This window comes from Platichthys flesus, chromosome 8 (genome assembly GCF_949316205.1).
Source record: "Platichthys flesus chromosome 8, fPlaFle2.1, whole genome shotgun sequence".
NCBI classification, from domain to species: Eukaryota; Metazoa; Chordata; class Actinopteri; order Pleuronectiformes; family Pleuronectidae; genus Platichthys; species Platichthys flesus.
In genome coordinates this window covers 9435243-9456272 of record NC_084952.1, presented here as the reverse complement: position 1 = coordinate 9456272, position 21030 = coordinate 9435243, and the positions used below count along the sequence as shown (strand labels likewise).

The 21030-nt window shown below is 39.7% G+C and overlaps 2 protein-coding genes across 4 annotated transcripts; one reads left to right on the top strand and one right to left on the bottom strand.

The window, feature by feature from the left end:
- Positions 1-367: 367 nt before the first annotated feature.
- gdpd2 (glycerophosphodiester phosphodiesterase domain containing 2) lies at positions 368-11734 on the bottom strand. Of its 2 annotated transcripts, XM_062393255.1 has the most exons (16): positions 11578-11734; positions 9107-9334; positions 7835-7938; positions 7565-7658; positions 7314-7373; positions 7113-7211; positions 6923-7013; positions 5830-5972; positions 5373-5455; positions 4206-4365; positions 3903-4109; positions 3299-3447; positions 2553-2700; positions 2376-2458; positions 2255-2283; positions 368-1350 (listed from the first exon to the last, which is right to left on the bottom strand). In XM_062393255.1, the coding sequence occupies exons 2-16, from the start codon at positions 9191-9193 to the stop codon at positions 1277-1279; spliced, it is 1611 nt and encodes a 536-aa protein (XP_062249239.1). In that variant the 5' UTR covers positions 9194-9334; positions 11578-11734; the 3' UTR covers positions 368-1276. The 2 variants fall into 2 exon arrangements, with proteins under 2 accessions (XP_062249239.1, XP_062249240.1); XM_062393256.1 differs by lacking the exon at positions 2255-2283.
- A 2928-nt stretch (positions 11735-14662) lies between these two features.
- Positions 14663-19939, top strand: pdzd11 (PDZ domain containing 11). Of its 2 annotated transcripts, XM_062393267.1 has the most exons (7): positions 14666-14751; positions 15031-15080; positions 15231-15338; positions 16547-16687; positions 16935-17033; positions 17328-17388; positions 18734-19939. In XM_062393267.1, the coding sequence occupies exons 3-7, from the start codon at positions 15246-15248 to the stop codon at positions 18766-18768; spliced, it is 429 nt and encodes a 142-aa protein (XP_062249251.1). In that variant the 5' UTR covers positions 14666-14751; positions 15031-15080; positions 15231-15245; the 3' UTR covers positions 18769-19939. The 2 variants fall into 2 exon arrangements, with proteins under 2 accessions (XP_062249252.1, XP_062249251.1); XM_062393268.1 differs by lacking the exon at positions 15031-15080 and having other exon boundaries at positions 14663-14751.
- Positions 19940-21030: the final 1091 nt, after the last annotated feature.

The following is a 21030-nucleotide window of genomic DNA, read 5'->3' as shown; positions in this document are numbered from 1 at the left end:
GGTAATGCAGGCTCCAGGTTTTGACAACGTAGAATGATTGATGTAGGATGAAGGATCTTGTTGTGATGTTTCCTGATCACTCAATTTACAGAATATGAACTTGCCACAACTTTGGTAAATTATATAAATGAAATAAAAGTTTGTTTGTTTTTTAAGAAGAAGAGTAGCTGCTAAAACTTTTTCCAGCAACTCAATATCAAATATTTCCTACTTCCCAAGTTTTCCACTAAAGTAACGAAGATCAGATCTTTGTATTTTTGACAGCATCGTTAACAGCTCAAAGAATGAGATTACATGAACATGGATTTCAAGGGACAATGGCAGAATTTGTTTTGCCACAATCAAATCAATTGATTACTAAAGAAAATAACTGTCAGAGCAATTTATTTAAAAAAAATTATATTTCTTTGATGGCACAATATCTTTACAAACATTACATAACGTTCCAAACAAAAAGCTGAAGCACTTTAATAAAACATGGGAGACATTTCACTGACACATAAGCAGCATTTGAATAATGCACCTGACTGTGGCAGAGTCAAATGTAAAAATCTGAGACTCTGTTGGGTGTTTTAAGTTGTAACAGTGTAGTTTTATTCTCATCAAAGCATTTTAAATGTCCTCTGCAAACGTAACTTGCAACCATAGAATCCAGATGAATGAATGTGCTTGATAATTCAACTCCACCACAAAATCGAGATAAATTATGCATCAATCTCTTAATAAGCACAATTTATCATTTAAAAACATCATCATTAGATTATTCTTGATGGTTTAATATCTCCCTGCCATTCAAAACATTTTCATATGTCAAACCAACAAACAAACAATCAGTAGCTCACACAGCCAAAGGTCAAACACACACGACTCTAGTTATGGCACATTTCCTGGCAGTGCTGACACAATAGAAAATATTGAAACAAGTCAAAAGAACATTAGAAAAACTCGAGAACATAAGGTGTCAAGATCAAAAATCAGTGCACATCGACTCTGCACATCAGTGATACACAGAGAGAGGAAAAAACATTTCAGTAGCAACGGAATAATATTCAGCCTGTGAACCCAGTTCAGCAGCCAGACTTACACAGAAAACTAACAAAACAACAAATTGCCATCTAGTGGTGTAGTGCTGACATTTAAACGTCTGTAGAAACACAACTGTCACGGCTTCAGAAAACAGTGTCTGATGATTCACAGTTACATGTTTTGTCCCTGATTCAGAGGTTAATATCTCCAGCAGTCCCGCGGGCTAGGTTCGGCTCGTCCCTGCGTCCGTCTACCCGGTGGTTAAGAAGGGAGAAAGTTCGTTACCGCTCCAGGCAGGCGTATTGTTTCTTTGCATCTCTGTTCCTGTTTGGAGTCACATAGAAACCAAATGAAAGGACGCTCCTCAGGAAAAAAGCTTCTCCCACTTTATTACACTGCAACTTGGTCAGTTATAATGAATGAGGTGTAATTAAGTGTTTTGTTGATAGTTAGTAGATGATTTTATAATGATTTATTATTGATAAGAAAAATGTTGGGGTTGTCAGGTTGTGAACAAAATCTTTCGCTGGTACTTTTTATTTCTGATTCTATCTAATGCTATCCATATATTCTCATTTGTTTCTCACCTTTTAGAATCCAATTGAATCTACGGTTTACAACGTTAACTATCAAATACTCAAATGTGTGTTTTAACAACCTGGCAAACCCAAATGTGTTTTTATTGATGATGTGATTGATCAATTTAGTTATTACTCGATTACTGCCGTGAGTTGTTAAATTAGAACTAAACCACAAAAAATCACCTCAATTAATCACCATCTAAAAAAATTTGAGTGACATTCAGATTCATGGGGAGCAATGGTCTTTGAATAGATCAGATAGGAACTCATTTAAATCTTGATTGATATCGGAAACAGTTTAAACAAAATCACAGTGTAAAGTCCATTCTGGAGTCATTGGTCCATTAGTCTGTTAATATGTTAGTGGATCAACAGAAAGTTAGTCTGCAGCTATTTTCATAATCATTAAATCAATTCAGTTATTTCCAAGAAAAAGGGAAAAACATTCCTTTGTTCCAGATTCGAATTTCAGTCTTTTATTTTAAATGACCACGAACTAGAAATAATTTGGACATCCGAAAATACCGATAAACATTATTTTAAACTTAAATATTAACTGATTGATCATGAAAATAATCTGCAGATTCATGAAAACAGTCATTAGTTGCATATACTGTTGCAACATATTAAAATCTAAACTACTGTACCTCTCCTTGGACACAACACGTGTGTTCTCCTGACAGAAACAGTGGAGTGGGTGAGCCATTGTGTTCACTTTCATGGGACTGTTTACACAAATGTGTCACAGCAAACGTCTGCTCGTCTTACCTCTGCCAGATGAAGAGCCCGGCCATTATCAGAAAGGATAAAACATCCACCACGATCCACGCAATAGTGTATGTGTCTTTTGCCTGAGACACAGAAACAAGACCTGTAAGCTCCAAAGGAAATGCTTGAGTGGTATTTATTGCTCATTTATTGATAGTGAAATGATCGATTGCTCACCATGACCCAGTCAGGTCCTTTCATTTCTTTTAGGAGGTGGCAGGCGTTGGTGGTGACGGAGCTGGCCCCTGCACACCACAGCAGAGAAAAGAGCCATCGCTCATTCACCACCCACAGGTTCACGGTGACGTTGTCCTTCCGCAGTTCACTGACAGATTCAGACACAGAGTTTGAACAGGAAACAGACCTTTATATATATTGTACTTTAGGTGAAAGAAGAGAGAAATGGTATATTCAAATCAGCTGTACATAATAATGATCATGTATGTACACAAGTATATATCGGAATATTTATGTATTTGCATATGTGCATGTAATGTATGTTTTTGTTATCACTTCTCTTATTAATCTGTATTAAATAATTTTTGCATTTGTTGAATAAAATGCAAATCTAGTTTTTCTTACTGCAAAGATTGATAGACGATGATTAAAAACTTTGTGACAACATGTTACAACGTGTTTCATTCCATTCTATTTTTTGTTATGCCTCCTCTGCTCATCAGTTTAACAACACTCCACGCTGGAGATACTCCTTAAATCACATTCCATTTCCCTGGAGGCTGTAAGCGGTGCATCTTTATTCATTGAAAGTGCCTCAGCATGCTCCAAACACACACACACACACACACACACACACACATACACACATACTTTTAATTAAAACACTGATGCGTACGTGCCCCTGGCACCAGTACATTATAAACTTTGGTGCATAGGGTTTAATTATATTGTATATTGTTTTGTACCTGATTCTTGTTGTACTCAAATTGCTGTATTTCACATTCAGGTGTGAATTATTTTTTCCTGTCGTGTCATTTTCGCTGTCATAGACCTGGGTGAAACCTGGAGCAGCCGAGACCACAGCCTCTCTTCCAGCAGGAGGAAGCCAGAGGATCTATAAAAAAAATTTAATTACTGCTCTGTGGTTGTATTTCTCCACCAACCAGTGAAGTTTCAGAATACAAACAAATTTATTTCCACACTTATATAAAGTCACTCGGACCTTTGACCCAGAAATCAAATCAGTTCATCTTTAAGTCAAAGTGACCACTGTCCAAAGTCTAAAGCTAGACTTTAAATGTCACGTTCATGAGACAAAAACATGTTTGTGAGGCCAAGTGCCCTTGACCTTTGACCTTTTACCACTCCAATATAATCAGTTAATCTTCTCGAATCCAAGTAAATGTTAGTGCACAACGTGAAAACCTAATAATTTGTATCAAGTTGGTTCCGGAGATATTGCGTTCACAAGAGTTGGACGGACGGACAGACAAGCCGAAAAAAACATGGCTGTCAGCAGAACGGAGGCATATAAAGGAAAATACGACACTGACAAAACCCAACGCATACCAGGCTTTGGTTGATGCCAGAATCCAGGATGGTGCTGACTGTGTGGTTGGTGTCATCTTCCTGGTTGGAACTGTAAAGGTCAAACATCACTGAGATGTTGTGCTGCTGGGCGAGGGCGAGCAGCTCTCGTAAAGAGGGTATGGTCTGATTCCCAGCAGCTTCCCTCTCGTCCTCTGGGAGCTGGGACACCGAATGGAAAGGATCCGTCTGGAGAGTCAAGTGATACGCACTGTGACTACAGCAGGCTGAATGATCACAATGTGCAAGTGTGCGGACGAGCAGGTACCAATGCAGAGCCCTCACCTTCAGGAACCACTCGCCTGCGTTCAGGGTCTGCAGCTCCTCCCACGTTATGTTGTAACTGGAGCTGGAAAGTTTGTCTGGTAACTTCTCCTTCACGTTTGTTGTCCTCGACAGAAACTCGGAGTGGTTGTCGTGCATCAAGAAGGGAATTTTGTCTTTACTAGAATAGAGAAACCGTGAAGTTGTATTAAATACTTTATGACCCTATTGCACTGTGTAGAAGCCACAGGTTCTTAAAGGAGACATATTATGCTCATATTCAGCTTCATAATGTTGCTCTGATGTTCGTGAAACACATCACTTTGTTCTTACTGTCCATTGCTGCGGCTCCGCTTCTCAGCCTCTGTCTGACACGTTTGGTTTTAGCTCCCGTCTCTTTAAGGCCTCCCTCCAAGTTAAAGTCTAGTCTGCTCTGATTGGCCAACTGGCCCCCTTTGTTGTGATTGGTCAACTGGCTACATCCATATTACTAAACTAAAACACTCTCTGTCCATCCAAGCGTTTGCTCCGTATCACTTAAAAGTCCAGTTCATATTTATTCAACTGAAAAATGTCACATGACCACAGCTGTATCATAAAAATAAACCTGAATTTAACAGCTGTTAGCAAAGACAACAGGGTCAGCGGCGATTGTAATTGAGTATCCAAGTTGCGTTCTACACTGGTAGCCGAGATAGATGCCCGACGAATCAGAGTAGGCCACGTTGTGTCCGAAAAGACCCAATCAGCAAGCGGTTGCGATTTTCTACGTCATAGTTTTCAAACATCCCTGTCCAGACTAAAGCGTTGCAGCAGAGTTTTCAAACCAAAACAGGGTCAGCAAGGCACCACCAATACTCCCCCAACATCTGCTCCCCGGGCGCTGTGCATCCTGTGATGTTCACCAGATGGGACAAAAGCAGAAGACTCTGCATGTCGTGTGATTGTGCATGTGGTTGGGATCAATAAATGTATCTTAGTGATGTCAAACGAAAACGTAGTAATGTAGATTGAGCATTGGGGGCAGTGTTCTCTGTGGGGGAGAGGAGCTCCCTTTGCTGCAGACGTTGGTTCTTACTTATTCACATTAAAGGAAAGAAATTCTGAAAAAGCACAATATGTCTCCTTTAAAAAAAAAAAAAAAAAACACTAAAAAGCCTTTCAAATATGAGTCCATTTCCAGCATACCTGATCTGCACGTCGGTCTCAAAGGCCGTCACGCCGCATGCGATGCTGCTGTTGAACGACATCATGGTGTTCTCCGGAGCCAGCTGAGCACAGCGAGGACAGATGGGTGAGAAACGCTCATGTGCTTAAACTCCCGAACTGCCCTGAAGCTGTGTTAAATTGGGCTTAATGGTGACCCAGGAGCAAAGCACACTAACAAGGACAGAGCAGCACATGGGGCCCTCACACGAGAGGGCATTTGTTCGCACCTGAGCCAGAAGTCCAGTGTTTTCTGTCGTTTCAAAGTCATTGAACAGATTACATCAGTGAACAGACGCGATATACTGTCAATGATGCAAGACAGTGTCGCACTACAACCATTTGACCCAATAAACGGTACGAGGGCCTCAACCTTGACAGCTCAACATTTGCAGAGATGCACTGTGTGTATCTTCAGGGCGGGATAAAGGACGCTCACCATTGGGGCGCCTCTGTGGCCAATGAGCTTGGGTTTTTCAGGCAATTCACTCAGCAGACAGGGAGACTCGATGATCAGGGGACACAGGAAGATGGCAGCTGACACCACGACAAAGGCCAATGCGATGACGGCTCTAGACCACGCTGAGAAGAGAAGAAATAAGAGTAATAATAGTAATAAGAGGATCGACTGTAGCGGTTTATTCTGCTGTGAGTGTCACAGCAGAATAAACATAATATAAAGTCCTGTATAGTGACCCCCTGAGGAAACACCAGCTTTCACACCGTGATAGTCTCTTAAATATCCCAACTTCCACACACTGGATCCTTTTTGTGCACCCTTTCCCTGTGTAGGCAGTCAAATATTAAAATGTGCGTATTTTTGTACATTAATTTATTCAACATGCAAACTACAGTGCCTAATAAAGTTCTTTCTTTCAACTACAATGTGATTTATTAGCTGACTTTCACTAGAAACTTAAGTGTGATGAAGATGATTGAGTGTGTTACTCATTCAGAGAACAAAAACGCTGATCCTCCATAAATGAAGGCGTTTGACTAAAGCTTCTCTGATACCAATCTCTGCTGGTTCTCTCTCTGAGTCCTTACTTGCATTTATCTCACATCCAATAGTCGTAAATCAGTCACTTATTAAATTGTGAGGAAAAAGTCTTCAGGCCATGGCCACGTTAGAGATACACATATCATTGCAATAAGTGTTGCATTATACAAGGCAAAGAATTATTGAATGTCGGGCTTAGGTTGGCTCCAGCCCCCACATGACCCTCAGGAGGATAAGCCATGTAAATAATCGTTGGATGAATGGATGAATCCTTTATTTTTCTATTTATTGTATCTTTATTCACTCATCCGTCCACTTATTGTTATTGTGATTTCCAGTCTGGGATCAAGACAGATCATGTTAATCCTGTTGCAGCGGTTTCCCGCAGTCGAAGCCAAATGAACCTCATTTTCACAGTTGACCAATTCAAGTCTTTTGCAAAGCAGCGATATCGATGTCTGGAAAACTGCTGATGTCTAATTTGCATGTGAGTCACGTCATTGTCGAATCTTACATGACGTCCGCCACATACCCGTTCCGGCATCGTAGAAGCTCCGGAAGACGAGAGGACTCAGCAGCGTCAACGCTCCGACAGAACCAAACTGCAAGAAAGGACCTGTGGCCTGTCAAAACACACAGAGGACACAGAGAAGTCAAAATAAACCCCAGTACCATTAACACACACATGGCCCTCAGCGCTCGGCAAGACACCCTGACTCTACCTGGAGTGAAAGAAGAACAGTCGGCCATTCTTGTTTCCACTGGAGACTAATTCCTATGACCCCGAAAGTGATGAACATCACACCAAAGAATATGAGGATCTGTGCGGAGAAGAAGCAAAAAAGAGATAATGCAAAAGTTTGATCAGTGAAAGTAAAACATATGTACTATAGGAACAGACAGAAGGGTACATGTTTGAATACCTTGTGCAGCCAGTGTAAGTCGAGTGGTTCTTTTAAAGCGACTTGGAACAGTGCAAAGAGCTGAAATGAATAGTGTCAATTAGGGAACACAAAACTGCAACAATGCCTGTTTGGAATTTGGATTAAATACTATGTCATGATGGTATGAAGCTAAGCTAAACAACGCTTAACAATTGTACGTTTTTTCCCCCGATCGAGCTACTACTGTTAACATAAAAACTAATCACCAACGAATCCTCCTATATTCTCACCAGCAGCAGGACGCAGTAGCTGGTTATCACTGCAGAAACGATGATCAGCACCATGAACCAGTTCACCCACCGCTTCAGTTTCGTGAAGCCCTGCCTGATGGAACAATAGAGGGCAACACAAGGTTGGCAGAATAGAGGTCACCAATAATGAAAAGAAAAGAGAGGGAAAGGGAAAGAAAAGAGAGGATTCTGGGCTTTTGTGTCGGATTCAATGTGGATTGTGTGTGTGCGTGTGTATGTGTGTGTGTGTGCATGTTTGCGCTCACTCACCAGTTAACATCCTCTCGGTCATTAAAACTAACCAGACAAATGTACATCCAGCAGAGAGAGAGCAGGGAGGCCAACGTGACGACCGAGAACCAGCAGCATGCGTGCTAAAATAAAACAGGTGGAGTGATAGTCCATAATAATTAATTTATTATTGAGAAGTGTATGTGTGTGTGTGTGTGTGTGTGTGTGCGTGTGTGTGTGCGTGTGTGTGTGTGATTTTATCAGAAAAGACAATGGGACATTCCAACATTTCATCGGTGGTTTTCCACTCTGCTCTGTACCCTGATGGCCAAACACAAACAGGTCCTTCGTGCTCTTTCACAATCACCAGCTCACCTCCAGTTACCAGCCCCGTTTTTTTGTGCAGAAATGACAGACTGCACCGCAATCCTCCGCCCCTTTATAATCCTTTCCCTGATAAGCCCACAACAAGCCTGTTAGGACCTGCAGGTTTACTTCCTTTTCTTGGCACAAACATGCATATTCAGTTCATCAATCATGACTCTGTTTACCGTGTTTTTTTATTTCCTGAAAGCACGTCAATAGCCTTCTCCAAACAAAGTATTCAACTTTCATTTTAAAGGCATTTGAAGTAAGCCGTTGGTAAATCGTCAGAACGGTTCATTGGCGATATTTTATATTTCTAAATTCCGTCCAGAGGAATGTTGATCCCTGCTTACAGGGATTTCTGAAGGTTCAGGGCTCAGTGGAAGTATTGAAAACTGAAACGGATGCAGATTGTTTATTAACATCACACATTCAGTTCAGCGCAAAGCAGTGCTCCAGAAAATGAGCACGTTAAAGGCTTGTCTGAACTCTCTTAAACTCATAACCTCTGCCAAGCCCCATTTCCACACCTGTACCTTTGTTTGGATTTTGTCAGTTTGTTTGTCTCTCGGCAGGATTGCGCAAAAAACTGCTCAACTGATTCCCAAGAAACTCGTTGAGAAAATGGGATATGGGCCAAGACAGAGGAGTTGGCATGAACCTAGACAAGGAGGTGTACAGAGGATTTTGGATCCACTTTCTTTCACGTTTTGAGAATTTGGGACATTTTAGCCAGGAAATTTAAAATAATTATCTTTATTAAAAAAAAAAAAAAACTACTTTGTGCAGAACCAAATTAAAATCCGGATCAAGCGGACATAAATGTGCCTTTCATGAGAAGACTGCTGGGCCTTGGTGGAGATATGCGCTCATGTCATTCTTGTTTGAGAATATATCCCTATATTCATATACATAATACATAATACCTTGGCTGGAAATACTCACTTTTCTCTTGTTTTCACTCGGCTCCCTCCAGTGGCAGCCATAAAAGCCCCTGCTGCAAACTCTGCAACAGCTATTCTCTTGAGACATCTCTCCTCCTCATTCACTGAGTAGAAACTGCAGATCCTCGTCTGTGCAGCGTGGAACACAGCCTGAAGATGGATGGGGCGCCGCAGAGAACCCTTCCTCTGTATACCGAGCACTGGCCGGATTTCATTCACCTCTCTAAACCTAAGGAATATAGGAGGGAGGAAAAAGACGACCGTGACTGAAAGCAAATGAGGGAGGAGGGTGGTAGAGGAGCTTCTTTGGGTATTGAGGCGAACCCTGCTCAATGGCCTCCTCAGTATAGAGCCTGTGTGCAAAGGGGGGTATAGCCACTGGAAGCACTCACAATGGCGAGCAGCATGGGGCATTGAGAGAAGTGCACAGAGCGGCCTGAGAATGAAGTCACACTGTTCAAGCCCCTACAGCACAAACAGCCACAGTGACAGGCACATCCACGTACGGGGGGGGGGGAATTAACGGAGTGTAAGTAACAAACAGTTGATACATCAGCAGAGTGAGCAACAAGCTCTGGACGCAGCTGATGACCAGAGCTTCTGAGGATTTAGATTTAAACTTCCGTCTGGAGGTGCAGCCTCAGAAAAGGTCTTTAGCAGGATTTTAGTAAACATGTTGGGGCAGATTTAACAGGCAAACCTGCATCGGTTACCGGTTACATACAGAAATAATTGGGGTCTACGTTATATCCCCGACACCCTGGTTCTATATACTGGCTCCCAGGTCATTGAGGTCATCCTTGTCCCCCCCCCCCAGTCCTTCTTTCTCGTCTTTAAACAAAAAGAATCCGAGCTGAGCTCTCTCTCTCTGTTGCTTCCCCCGAGCTCGGGAACAATCTCCAGTTCCACACAAGGTTTTTCCCCACGATCGATAATATAAAATCTAATCTAATTTTACTTTACTAACTTTTTAATATTGTCCCAAATTATAATTTGCCTTATGATTCTGTTGTCTGTCATTATTTTATCTTATTCAATACCTCCATCAAGGACGTTATGTTTTCACCCCATGTCATTTTGTGTGTTGGTTGGTTTATATGTTTGTTAGCAAGATTACACAAAACCAAAAGGTGGGATTTACACAAAACTCGGTGTAAGGATGCAGCATGGATCAGGGAAGAAATTAAATCAGGCATATTTAGGAAACTGATATCTATGAGTGTGTAAAATTTGCTTCAGCTTGAGTGAATTCAAGGAGATATGTGCTCCACCCAGTGCCATTGAATTTCGTACACAGGTTTTGATTGTAGGTTAATGCACTTCTTGTTTGTTATTTTAATCCATACTTTCCATTATTTCACAATGGATGATAGATTTTATCTCCTGTTGTTTTTCTAAATGCTATATAATTAACCTGACTCAGTTTGAGAGACGTGCCAGGTTTCGGTCCCCTCATACAGAAAGGCCATGGGAACTTACACGTTTGTCACCCACACATTGAGCAACAGCAGGTTTCTGTGGGAAAATGCTGTAAACAAGTAAGTGAATCTTGTTCTACCTGATTCGACTTGGGGTTTCGCCAGATTTCACCTTGCCTGAATGGTTTAGCTCCTTTTTGCAGAGGAGGAATCGGAGTGATAAGCCAGTTGAGGTTAAGGTTAAAGTTTTGAATAGATGGCTGAGTTAAGCTATGACTATGATCCCATCACGTTATGTAACTTGTTCCTTAAAGAGCAATAGAAAACGATCATGTTTGAAGAGATAAGTACGTCACTTGGCTTTGTGCTAAATGACGAACGACAACATTAATAACTGTCGTAGGATGACAAAAGAAAGGGAAGTAGGAAGATCTCCATTACAAGAACAGTTGATACCCTTCTTTATGATTGGATGCCAACAACAGTGCTCTATACGTAACTCATCATCTAATGATACACTTACTGGATCCATCAATATATAATTTCACTGGCTAACTGCAAATGACGACACCCTGTTAATTTACGTCACTTAATGATGGTTGGCCCAGTGTGAACTCTACTTGTCTATTACTCTTATTAAAACAGATGAGGAATAAATGATCCATCACTTTTAAAAGGTTGATGGTTACGCAGAGATAAACAAACCGAAGAAGGCGTAAAGAACTGAAAACTTTCAGTTTTGTTTCTGCTTTTCATATCTAAAATTGGAAACTTCTTTTGAGGAGAACACGTTAAAACACCAGAGCAACACCAAGAGCACTTTAAAACCAAACTCAGCCTGTTCTCAGTCTGTGCAATTAGCATATATGTTTAATAAGATAACACATTATAATGAACAGATGATTGATTTAAAGCCATAGTCTGATTTCCATACGACCCATTTAGATTTAACAAGTAAGTCAAAATGTTAGAGCAATAAATGTCCACAACTGTAGGAAACAATTATTATCTGTTATGTCTAAACTTGTATTTCTAATTAACAGAAGTGACTCACCAGAAACAAGCGGCTTGTTCAATTTTTCTCTCACACAGATTGTTGGTAGGAGCCTCAGTTTTTGCTCCTGCACACACACGCTCTGTCAGTCGGTGTGTGCTGCTGCTGCTGCTCCTGCATCCTCTGCTCTTTGGCTCCGTGCACGGACTGTGAATGTCTCTGTATGAATGGCTGCAGGGGGTGAGGGGGTGTAGCCCAACCCCATGCGGTGGATCCTGCAGGTTCAGCTCAGGTAGATTGACGTTTGTAGCCTGGTTTAGAAAAACCGAAACCTAGCAGCACCAGCAAGAAGACTCTTGTTCAAATATCAGCATGAGTCTTCTTGCATATGATTTAAAACTGTCTTAAAATGATCAAAGTGAGGACGTCAGTAGATTTAAACGAGGTAAATACTTTTTTTTTTTTTTTTAAATGTGTCCAAATAAAGGCATGAGATTTGTCTTCATGTGTATTAAGATAGTTTGTAAGACGAGGAAATACATTTCAAATCATTTTCATCTTTTCTTTTAAACTTCCTCCTGACTGTGTAAAATGTTAGTCATTGAAACCGCCTGTTAATCTAGTTTTGATCTCTGATGGTATCAGCAGTGATCATCAATAAGGGATCACTATAAATAAAGACTGTAAATAGGTGGGGTTTTTCTTCTCTCGTCGAGCGTTAAGAGCAGATGACGTCTCCCTTTGTCAAATCCAATGAGGCAAACTGTGATGTGTGAGTATAGGAAACACAAATAAATGTGAAATACTTTGAGTATTTTTGGTTTGGTCCATGTCCCAATACCTAACATGGAGGAGACAGGATTTATGACCTATACTGCAGCCAGCTACCAGGGGCAATAGAGACACTTTGGCTTCACTTTTGGGGAGCAATCATGTCATCCAATCTTATATACAGTCTATGATCTGCACCTTTAATAGAAATACATGCAAGGGACAACAGACAATAATAAATGTGGACACAATGTATGCAGCATTTAGGAGTTAAGCTCATATCAAGTCCCTGCAAATACAGTTTTTTTGTAAAGGAATTCACAGATATATTTGGCTGCACAAATTAACTTTAACTTGAGATGATTCCAGTCGTCAGATTAAGTTTGAATAAATATGTAAATTTAGCGATTGTTGCAAACCTGGTTAATTCAGTAGCAAAATTAGGAACTAATATGTATCATAGATTCATGATAGGTTATGAGGAGATAGTAGTGAGATGTGTCACAGGAGAACATTCAGTATTTAATGTGATACCAAGCTGATTAATCGTCTATTCTATGACCACAATCATTGAGTCAGCTGCAGAAACTAATCCAAACACGTCGGGGGTTCAAATGTAGTGTGAGATTCCTGCTATGCACGGGAACTTTGCAGAATCTTCTCATTAGCTCTGACGTGGGTTTGTAACAGGTTGAAGCTTGTGTGCACTGGTCCTGCTTTACATGACATCGGTGTGGACCTGGAGGCAGCTTAATTATTGCTTCATGCAGTGTTCATGTTAGAGGGAATATAGCCTGAAGAAAATCAGTCTGCTTAAGTTAACAAAATAATTTGAGCACTAAGTGATGGAAAGAAAACGATTAGAGATGAAAAGAAGAACGTGGTGCACATGTTTGGCCTCCAGTGTTTAGATAAAAGAACTATTGAAACTGAAAAACATCTCATTGTAAAAGAATGAAAAGGGGATCTGATAAAAAGAAGACTATAACAACTATATCTATATCATGTTATCATGTTTACACGTACTGAGTCTGAACCAGGGATTAAATGTGTAACCAGAGCTGAATGAAACATGTGCTCACTCTGCGAGATGGTTTTTGGTTGGAAATTGAGAACTTAACTGGTGTGAGCACTTCAAGTTGAGGCAGGAGAAATTCCACTATGCTATCATTCAATTTTTGGTTTCCAACTATTGGATAAATACGAGGGAGCATGGAGACAGCGAACAAAACGGGCCTGTCAGACATGCAGGGAGATGGAAAGATTCTGAAAAACAAGTTTCGGTTGGACAGGGGATCAAAGAGCAAGAGATATGGGAGTGCATGATTAAAAAAAGACAAAGCATAGGATCGCTTACTACCTGTCTGGGTGAGGAGCTGCACAGTAATACAAATAATTAAAACCAAAGTTGTAAATTGTAAATCTACGAACACTTTTTACTGGAGGATCCCAATTACCCTCTGTAAATTTAGATTATTTGATGGTATTTCACACATTGCAAAGCTAATGAAGATATGACTGGTTGAACAGATGAGATCAAGCTAAATGAGATTACGCATATATTGTGTCTATGTCAACACAAGGGCTAAGACCGGTAGAGCCAGTTCCCAACAGGATGTAAACAGTCACACATTAACCCTTTTGATGATGATCAAAAGGGTTAATGTTTGGTACCCAGTAATGTCCTCACACAGGTATGAACAGGTGCTGTGGTTCAATGTAGTAGATTTTGTATGAGTTAGTATTAAGGCAAATAAAGACAAGATACATTTTCAAAGTGTAACAGCAGCCAAGGCACTGAATACATGCAGGTATAAAGAGAACAGAAAAAAAAAATATTAAGAAAATTTGACAAGAACATTTTTCCTCCAGCGAAAGCAATACACTTCTGTTCAAATATGTTTTATTGTATATATATATATATATATATATATATATATATATATATATATATTTTTTTTTTTTTTTTTTTTTGTAATATTCTTCAAGATCCTTTGAGTGCAGATGAACACAGTAAAGTTATGTCCATAGTCCAAGAGTAGTAAAAGCGATATAAAAGTAATAAAATATATATAACAGTTATATATAAAAGGAATAACAACTAGATAACAGATATCTATAATAGTAATAACAGCTAAATAACAGCAATAAAAACTATACAACACTAATAACAGTTATATATAGTAGTAATACAAGCTATATAACAGTAATAAAAGCTATATAACAGTAATAACAGTTATATATAGTAGTAATAACAGCATAATAACAGCTATGTAATTGTAATAACAGTTATGTATAATAGAAATAACAGCTATAATACATCTTATTATACACCAATAGTCTGTAGAGGGCAGGTGTAATTCCCCCTCCGGGACAGCAGGAGGCGACAATGCTCCAAGTGTTGATCAGTGTTCGTTACAGAGGAAGAGTCCGTTGCTAACCGTGTCAGAGAAACCTGCGGCGGTGAGTTTATTTGTTATTTAATGGCGGCCACTCTGTATTTTCCATCCACAACACACACGTAGTATCTCCGTCATCAGAGCTTTGTTCCCTCAAGTAGCGAATACGAGTTTAAATGAGCTGTAAACGAAGCGAAGTTAGCTCGTTTCCAAGTTAGCTAGCAAGCTAACCAGCGTTAGCCAGCAGCGTCTTGTTTGTGTGTTATTGCAGCGAAATGATCGACTTTCCACTTCCTGTTTAATTTATATCTCACGATCTAAATGTTCGTCGTTATATTCACAGTGACGTCGCAGCGTGGAAGTGGAGAAGGTGATACAGTGCTACAACAACCGGTGGGTCTTGGTCTCTTAAGGCTAAAACATAAGTTTATATACATTACTTCACAATAAGAGTCATCAAGATAACTGCTACCTGTGTTTTGTATACATCAAGCAGTGCATTAAATGTTAGGGAACACGTTTTCATAACTTCTCTCTCTTTAGGTCTGCCCAGAAACGATGGATCAGAAAATCCCTTATGACGACTACCAGCTCCCAGTTGTCTTCCTGCCTTCTTATGAGAACCCACCAGCATGGATACCTCCACAGGACGTAAGTGACAGGCTTTACCCTGCAGCTCTGACTCAAACCAGGGATGGTGATGGACTTTGTGGGGGGGGGGGTGGGGATCTCTAGGCACCTCACGATTGGTTTCACTTCAGAGGGCTACGATTCGGTTATCGATGCATCTGTGACTAGAGGTGTGCATCTTCACTTGCCTCCCGCTTTGTGCGTTAAAAGTATTTTGGACTGTTATTGTTATTACAACTGTGCTATGATTTACAAAAGAAGGTTTTCAATTCAAAACTTAGTATACTACAGTGGTCATTGCCTTCCACATGGATTTGACATTCAGTCAGTTTAAACTTACGTGCTGCATCTTTAGCCTTCACTGTATCAGGGTTGCCCTGTTGCTCACACAAACTAAGACTTCTGGGAACTTTAACCCTGATGTCCTGGATGTGCGCTTCTTGTTTTTTTTTCTTTTTTCTATAAGTTCCTCATAAACGCTGGAGCAAATCAACAAACACAAAGTAATCATCAGTACAGTTCAGGTGCTAATAACTTCTGACTAGTGTTGATGTTTATTGTTAAAGTGTGAAGTGAGCGCACGTCAGTGGGAGAGTTTCTGTTTCGGCATCGACGTCGTCCACGTCCTCACCTCTAGTGGAGACAGCCTAGACAGATCATTGAGGCAAGTGTATCAGATAGCAAATATGAACGTAACGGTAATTTTCAACATTTCCTTTGTCCTTTTTCTTCGGTTGCCATCACTTCACAGGTTGGATAGCAGTGATCTCACATAGACACATCAACATTTTGTCTACGTGTACATTACATGAACGTACCAGGTTTTCCAATTCTGTCTGGTGTGTGTTTCTCTGTTCCTGGTCTGGTGAGAACTGTGTGCTCTCCCTCCACCTGTCACCGGTGCCCTCTATTGTGCATCTAATGACTGCCACCAAGTGTCCAAAATAATACTGCACATTATTAAATTAAAATAATATGACATGCCATCAATTAGCACCAATGTCATGAAGACGACAAAGTGTAGTTGATTTTTTTTTTTGTTCCTATTCAACAATTTACCTTTAAAATATTCGGCCAGGAAACTTCTCTGCTGCTCAATTTCAGTTAAAAACGTGACACTGAGAATGTTCCCAGTCGTTTGGCTTGTGATGTCCTGCAGCACTGTTTCCTGCAGGTTGTTGACTCTGATCAGATCCCTCTCAGTAATTCAAGGTTTTTTCCGCTTGTAGCGTATTCATCACCCTGACTACAACAACGAGCTCACGCAGTTCTTACCTCGCACCATCGTCCTGAAGAAACCTCCGGGAGCACAGCTGGGCTTTAACATCCGGGGGGGCAAAGCATCACAGCTAGGAATCTTCATATCCAAGGTGTGTGTGTGTTAGTCATCCTTGTGTTTTGTATATACTTTTACTGATTTTCATGTTGTACCTTTGACAAATTATTTGCTTTTTGAACAATGTCAAAATTTGAATGACTTATTTCTCTGTGTGTGTGTGTATGTGTGTGTGTGTGTGTGTCTGTGTGTGTGTCTGTGTCTGTGTCTGTGTCTGTGTGTCTGTGTCTGTGTGTGTGTGTGTGTGTGTGTGTCTGTGTCTGTTTGTGATGGGTCGGCAGGTGGTTCCAGACTCAGATGCCCATAGAGCAGGGCTACAAGAGGGGGACCAGGTTCTGTCTGTGAATGAGGTGGATTTCCAAGACATAGAGCACTCAAGAGTAAGTCAGAAACGCACAGTGATTTTAATCATCACTTTATTATACAGTATATAAGCGATCACATTTCCTGGTTGTCTAACAACTGTCTGAAACTGACTGTGTTGTCAACCAAAAAATCAATTCCTCTTCAAACATTTAGCTAATCACTATTAGAATCCTTGAATGTGCATATGACCAAAATGTAACTGGTAAAGCATTTAATCTCTCATTAAGTTAACATTGACCCCAACAGTTGTTTATTGGTGATATCCTGTTTATTGCATTGCATTAAGTGAATGTCTTCTTTCTCTTAAGGCCGTAGAGATTCTAAAGACTGCACAAGAAATATTGATGCGGGTTCGCTTCTTTCCTTACAGTAAGTCTCACTCTAAAAAAATCACATCAACAACATGAGGAGAATGTTTGAAGTGCACGTAAAGCAGTAATAAAGTATTAATAAATATAATTCTGAGTCTGTCACATCCCAGAAAAATGCGAGTGGTCTCGGTTTGTCAAGCCGCCTGGTGGATTTGGTCAAAGAAGAAACTGGTGCAGTTGATCCTCAGTTCAAAATCAATGTTGCTCTTCACAAAATCATCCACTCGTCTTTCTCTCCTCATATTTATCAAATTTGGATAAGGGTAATTTTTCCTGCAATTTCTAATGTACAGGCAAGATTCGGACAAAGGCGTTAGTGTAGTGGGTGTGGCAGCTTTTAATTGTGTCAGAGAATCATTAATACGTATGTGCTTTAGTTCTTACAGAGTCACAGTGTTAAGGGAGGGGTTCGCTAAGTACAGGGATGACGCACTGTAACAGTAGAGCGGTGATTTCCGACCCGCCCAAAAAGTCCCGAGCACAAGATGACGAGAGACAGTTAAACGGTCTAATTCCTCGACTCAGTATTTCATAGGTCACAGTCTTCTCACACTTTTGTAGTTGTTGTTTTAACATATACAATATGTGTAGAAATGTAAATAAACACGTGCCCATTATGAAGATTGGACAAATAATGCAGTCAGAAATTAAAAATATTACTATTCAAGTTTTCATAAAAGGCCTTAACTGTACAGACTAGATATACATTTACTGAGAATAAGAATGAGTTTCTTGCTTATATCAAATAATTACATTGTATCATCATAAATACATGTAAGTCATTGAGATATTTACTTAGATGTGTATGTTTCTTAAGGCAACATAATTAGATTTTAATTTTAATATTATCAGAAAACATCAATAGTTTAGTTTTTGTCTAGAGTTAAAATACTGAGATGAGTTAAAAGAGAATTATATACATCCAAAAGAAAATGTATATCTTTGAATTTGAATGTGATAGGAGATTTAAATCTGTTTTTAATTTCTAACTTGGACTTTGAGTTTTATCATGGTCTGCTGAAACAACAGTAGCAACAATACATGTTGTATCATGTTAGTTAAACGGTTGCAAAGGCAAACTGTAACCGACAGTTTAAAGTTAATGTGAGAGGAAAGCTTCCAAAATGAAAATATAATAATATAAGAAAGAGCAAACCTAAAGAATTTGCCAGCTCATAAATTCCTGCATCATGTTTCAGTACCAATATTACCTGTGGATAACTGTGGTGTCTTCAGAAGCAGAAAACTGTCAGTGAGGTCGCTTTGTTGTATCATACTGGTCATGGTTTCTGTATAATGACGTGTTCAGTTTTGTAATCTTCTCTTTTGTGATCTTTTAATAGACTACCAACGGCAGAAGGAGAGGACTGTCCACTAGATGGCAGCAGAACGGGAGAAAGCGGTGGACAGACCTTCTCCTCCTCCCACGGACTCTGGCCTCCATTCTGTCTCAGCTTCACGATGACAGATGTATGACTCACAAACTCATTCAAAGTCTGTGTACCAATAACAAAGACTCAGTCTTCTCTCCGTCAGACAGTCAAACCCTCTGATCTACTGTGACACACACACAATGATTTCTACAGCAATAGGGGGTGTTTACAGGAAGTCGTATTTTTAGCTTTTAGAAAAGCAGAAGCCTTGTAGACATTTTCAATCATGAATTATAGAATTGATATTTTCAATCGTAACTTTTAAAGACTGTAATTTAATGAATCCAAATTGCCTTTTTTAATCTTTCCCTCAAGCTCATTAGAGGTTTTAGAAATATAACACTTAAATCAAGTTCAAATTTGCACTGTAAACATTTTCATGGTTTACTCAAAGTAATCATATAACTGTACCGCATAAATAAGTAACTGAGCAGTAACATGTATTGTACAAATTACTTGGATTTCATTAATATTTTGAGTACAGAGACAGCAGTGTCACATGACTTTATTAGATGTAGTAGATTTAAAAATATAACAGAAAACACTGTACATCCATTTTTTTTATTTAACAAATATTTATAATTGTGTTGGAAATATTAAGTCGTGTAAATATATTTCAATCACTGCTATTGGGAACCCAGCATTACTTTAATACTGAAAAGTATAAATATCCTCTGTTTCAAACATTTTAAGTTTTATTGACTCTGCTCCTTGGCTGAATGACGTGGTTTTGATGTATTCCTTGTTTACTTGAGTTTCCAAACTCTTGACAATTATAACTTCTCACATTCTGTTAAAGTGCTGTTATTGTGCTCTGTATCTTAGCATACTGCTAAAGCTTATTATATGGCTTCTGTGTGTGAAGGAGAACAGGAGAACTGTAGGTTTTCCTGTTCGACTAAAGATTATTCCAGGCAGTGATTGTGACCTCTTTGGTTTAGTATGTGCTAAGTCAGTAAAACCAACAGATTCAGTGTTTGGTCTACACAGTGACAGAGAAAAGTTGAAACCCTGGGGATGATGCTGCTCTATGCTAAGATACAGTAGCTTTGAAACATCTACAGACACTGTCTTATACTTTTTTACATTGATTTTAATAAAGGGACTTTAAAGCAACTGTCACTTTGATTGAATAACAGCGCCCTCTGCAGCCACATCTGGTTGTTTAATTCCGTCCGGCTCCATGTCCGAGTTGTTGAAGAGAAAAATACAAAGTCTGTCCGTGTGTTGACTGACGTACGATAGATCCACTCACTGAACTGAGACCCCTGAACCAGAAGAGCTGCTGCTGTAACCAATAAACCAAACTCTGTCTAGAATTCTGGAGTTTAAGTTTCCTGACTGACTATCAGAGAGAAACTCAGGTCTTTATGACCAAATCTACAGTTTCTGAATTACATCTTTCTGGAAATTTAAGCTGCAACCTTTGGTCAGTTATGCTTTCCATAGGAGGTTGTAACAACTCAGCAAAGTTACATTGGGCTAGAAGTGGGAATTAAAGCGTCCCCATTCTCTATTTTCCAAGTCAGCGTTGCATCACACTCATTTAGAAAATGCAGTGTAAAGGTAAAACGTGGCTGAATGTTGCTTGAAATCTTCCTCGGAATCAAAGTAACCATCTGGATCTGTTGCTTGATATCCGATTACAATTTCTTACTGAGTGCACCATGAAACAAACAAGTTTTTTCAAATCCTTTTTTTATGAAAGAAGTTAACATTGACAATTGAAGAAGTATTTGAACTCTAGCAGCCCTTTGTCTTTGTACTTGAAGAGCTTGAGAAAGGGGCTGGAAATCAACTGGTTTGCTCTGAAACATGCAGCTCTACTTGTTCCACGCTGGCAGCTGGTTTCTCTTGAAACTGACAGACTGACTGTCGCTGCGACAGGAATGCAGCGAATGACAGTGACGACTAAAGCATGTAAACCTCATGAGGAGAAAAAAAATACCAAAAAATCAAGACCTTGAAGTTTTGTTTATAACATATATATCTTAAGAAGCAAAAACTAAACAATCTCAGCTTGTGGGACGACACTCCGGCGTCGTTTCTCCAACATGGCTTCATCTACGGTTAGAGTAACTTCAAATAAATATATAAAACTAAAATCAGGGGCCTTCATTGAAAGTGGTTTCTAACTGACAGAAATACAAACTTCTTTACATTTAAGTGTTAATACAACCCATATACATTTTCATCGTTACGGACCA

Coding starts and splice junctions, on each gene's coding strand:
- gdpd2 (XM_062393255.1), bottom strand. CDS start 9,193: ATGTCTCAAGAGAATAGCTGTTGCAGAGTTTGCAGCAGGGGCTTTTAT. Junction 7,374..7,564: donor GCTACTGCGTCCTGCTGCTG/GTGAGAATATAG, acceptor TATTCATTTCAG/CTCTTTGCACTGTTCCAAGT. Junction 1,351..2,254: donor CGTGTTGTGTCCAAGGAGAG/GTACAGTAGTTT, acceptor GACTCCAAACAG/GAACAGAGATGCAAAGAAAC.
- pdzd11 (XM_062393268.1), top strand. CDS start 15,246: ATGGATCAGAAAATCCCTTATGACGACTACCAGCTCCCAGTTGTCTTC. Junction 15,339..16,546: donor CATGGATACCTCCACAGGAC/GTAAGTGACAGG, acceptor TTCCGCTTGTAG/CGTATTCATCACCCTGACTA. Junction 17,034..17,327: donor AAGACATAGAGCACTCAAGA/GTAAGTCAGAAA, acceptor CTTTCTCTTAAG/GCCGTAGAGATTCTAAAGAC.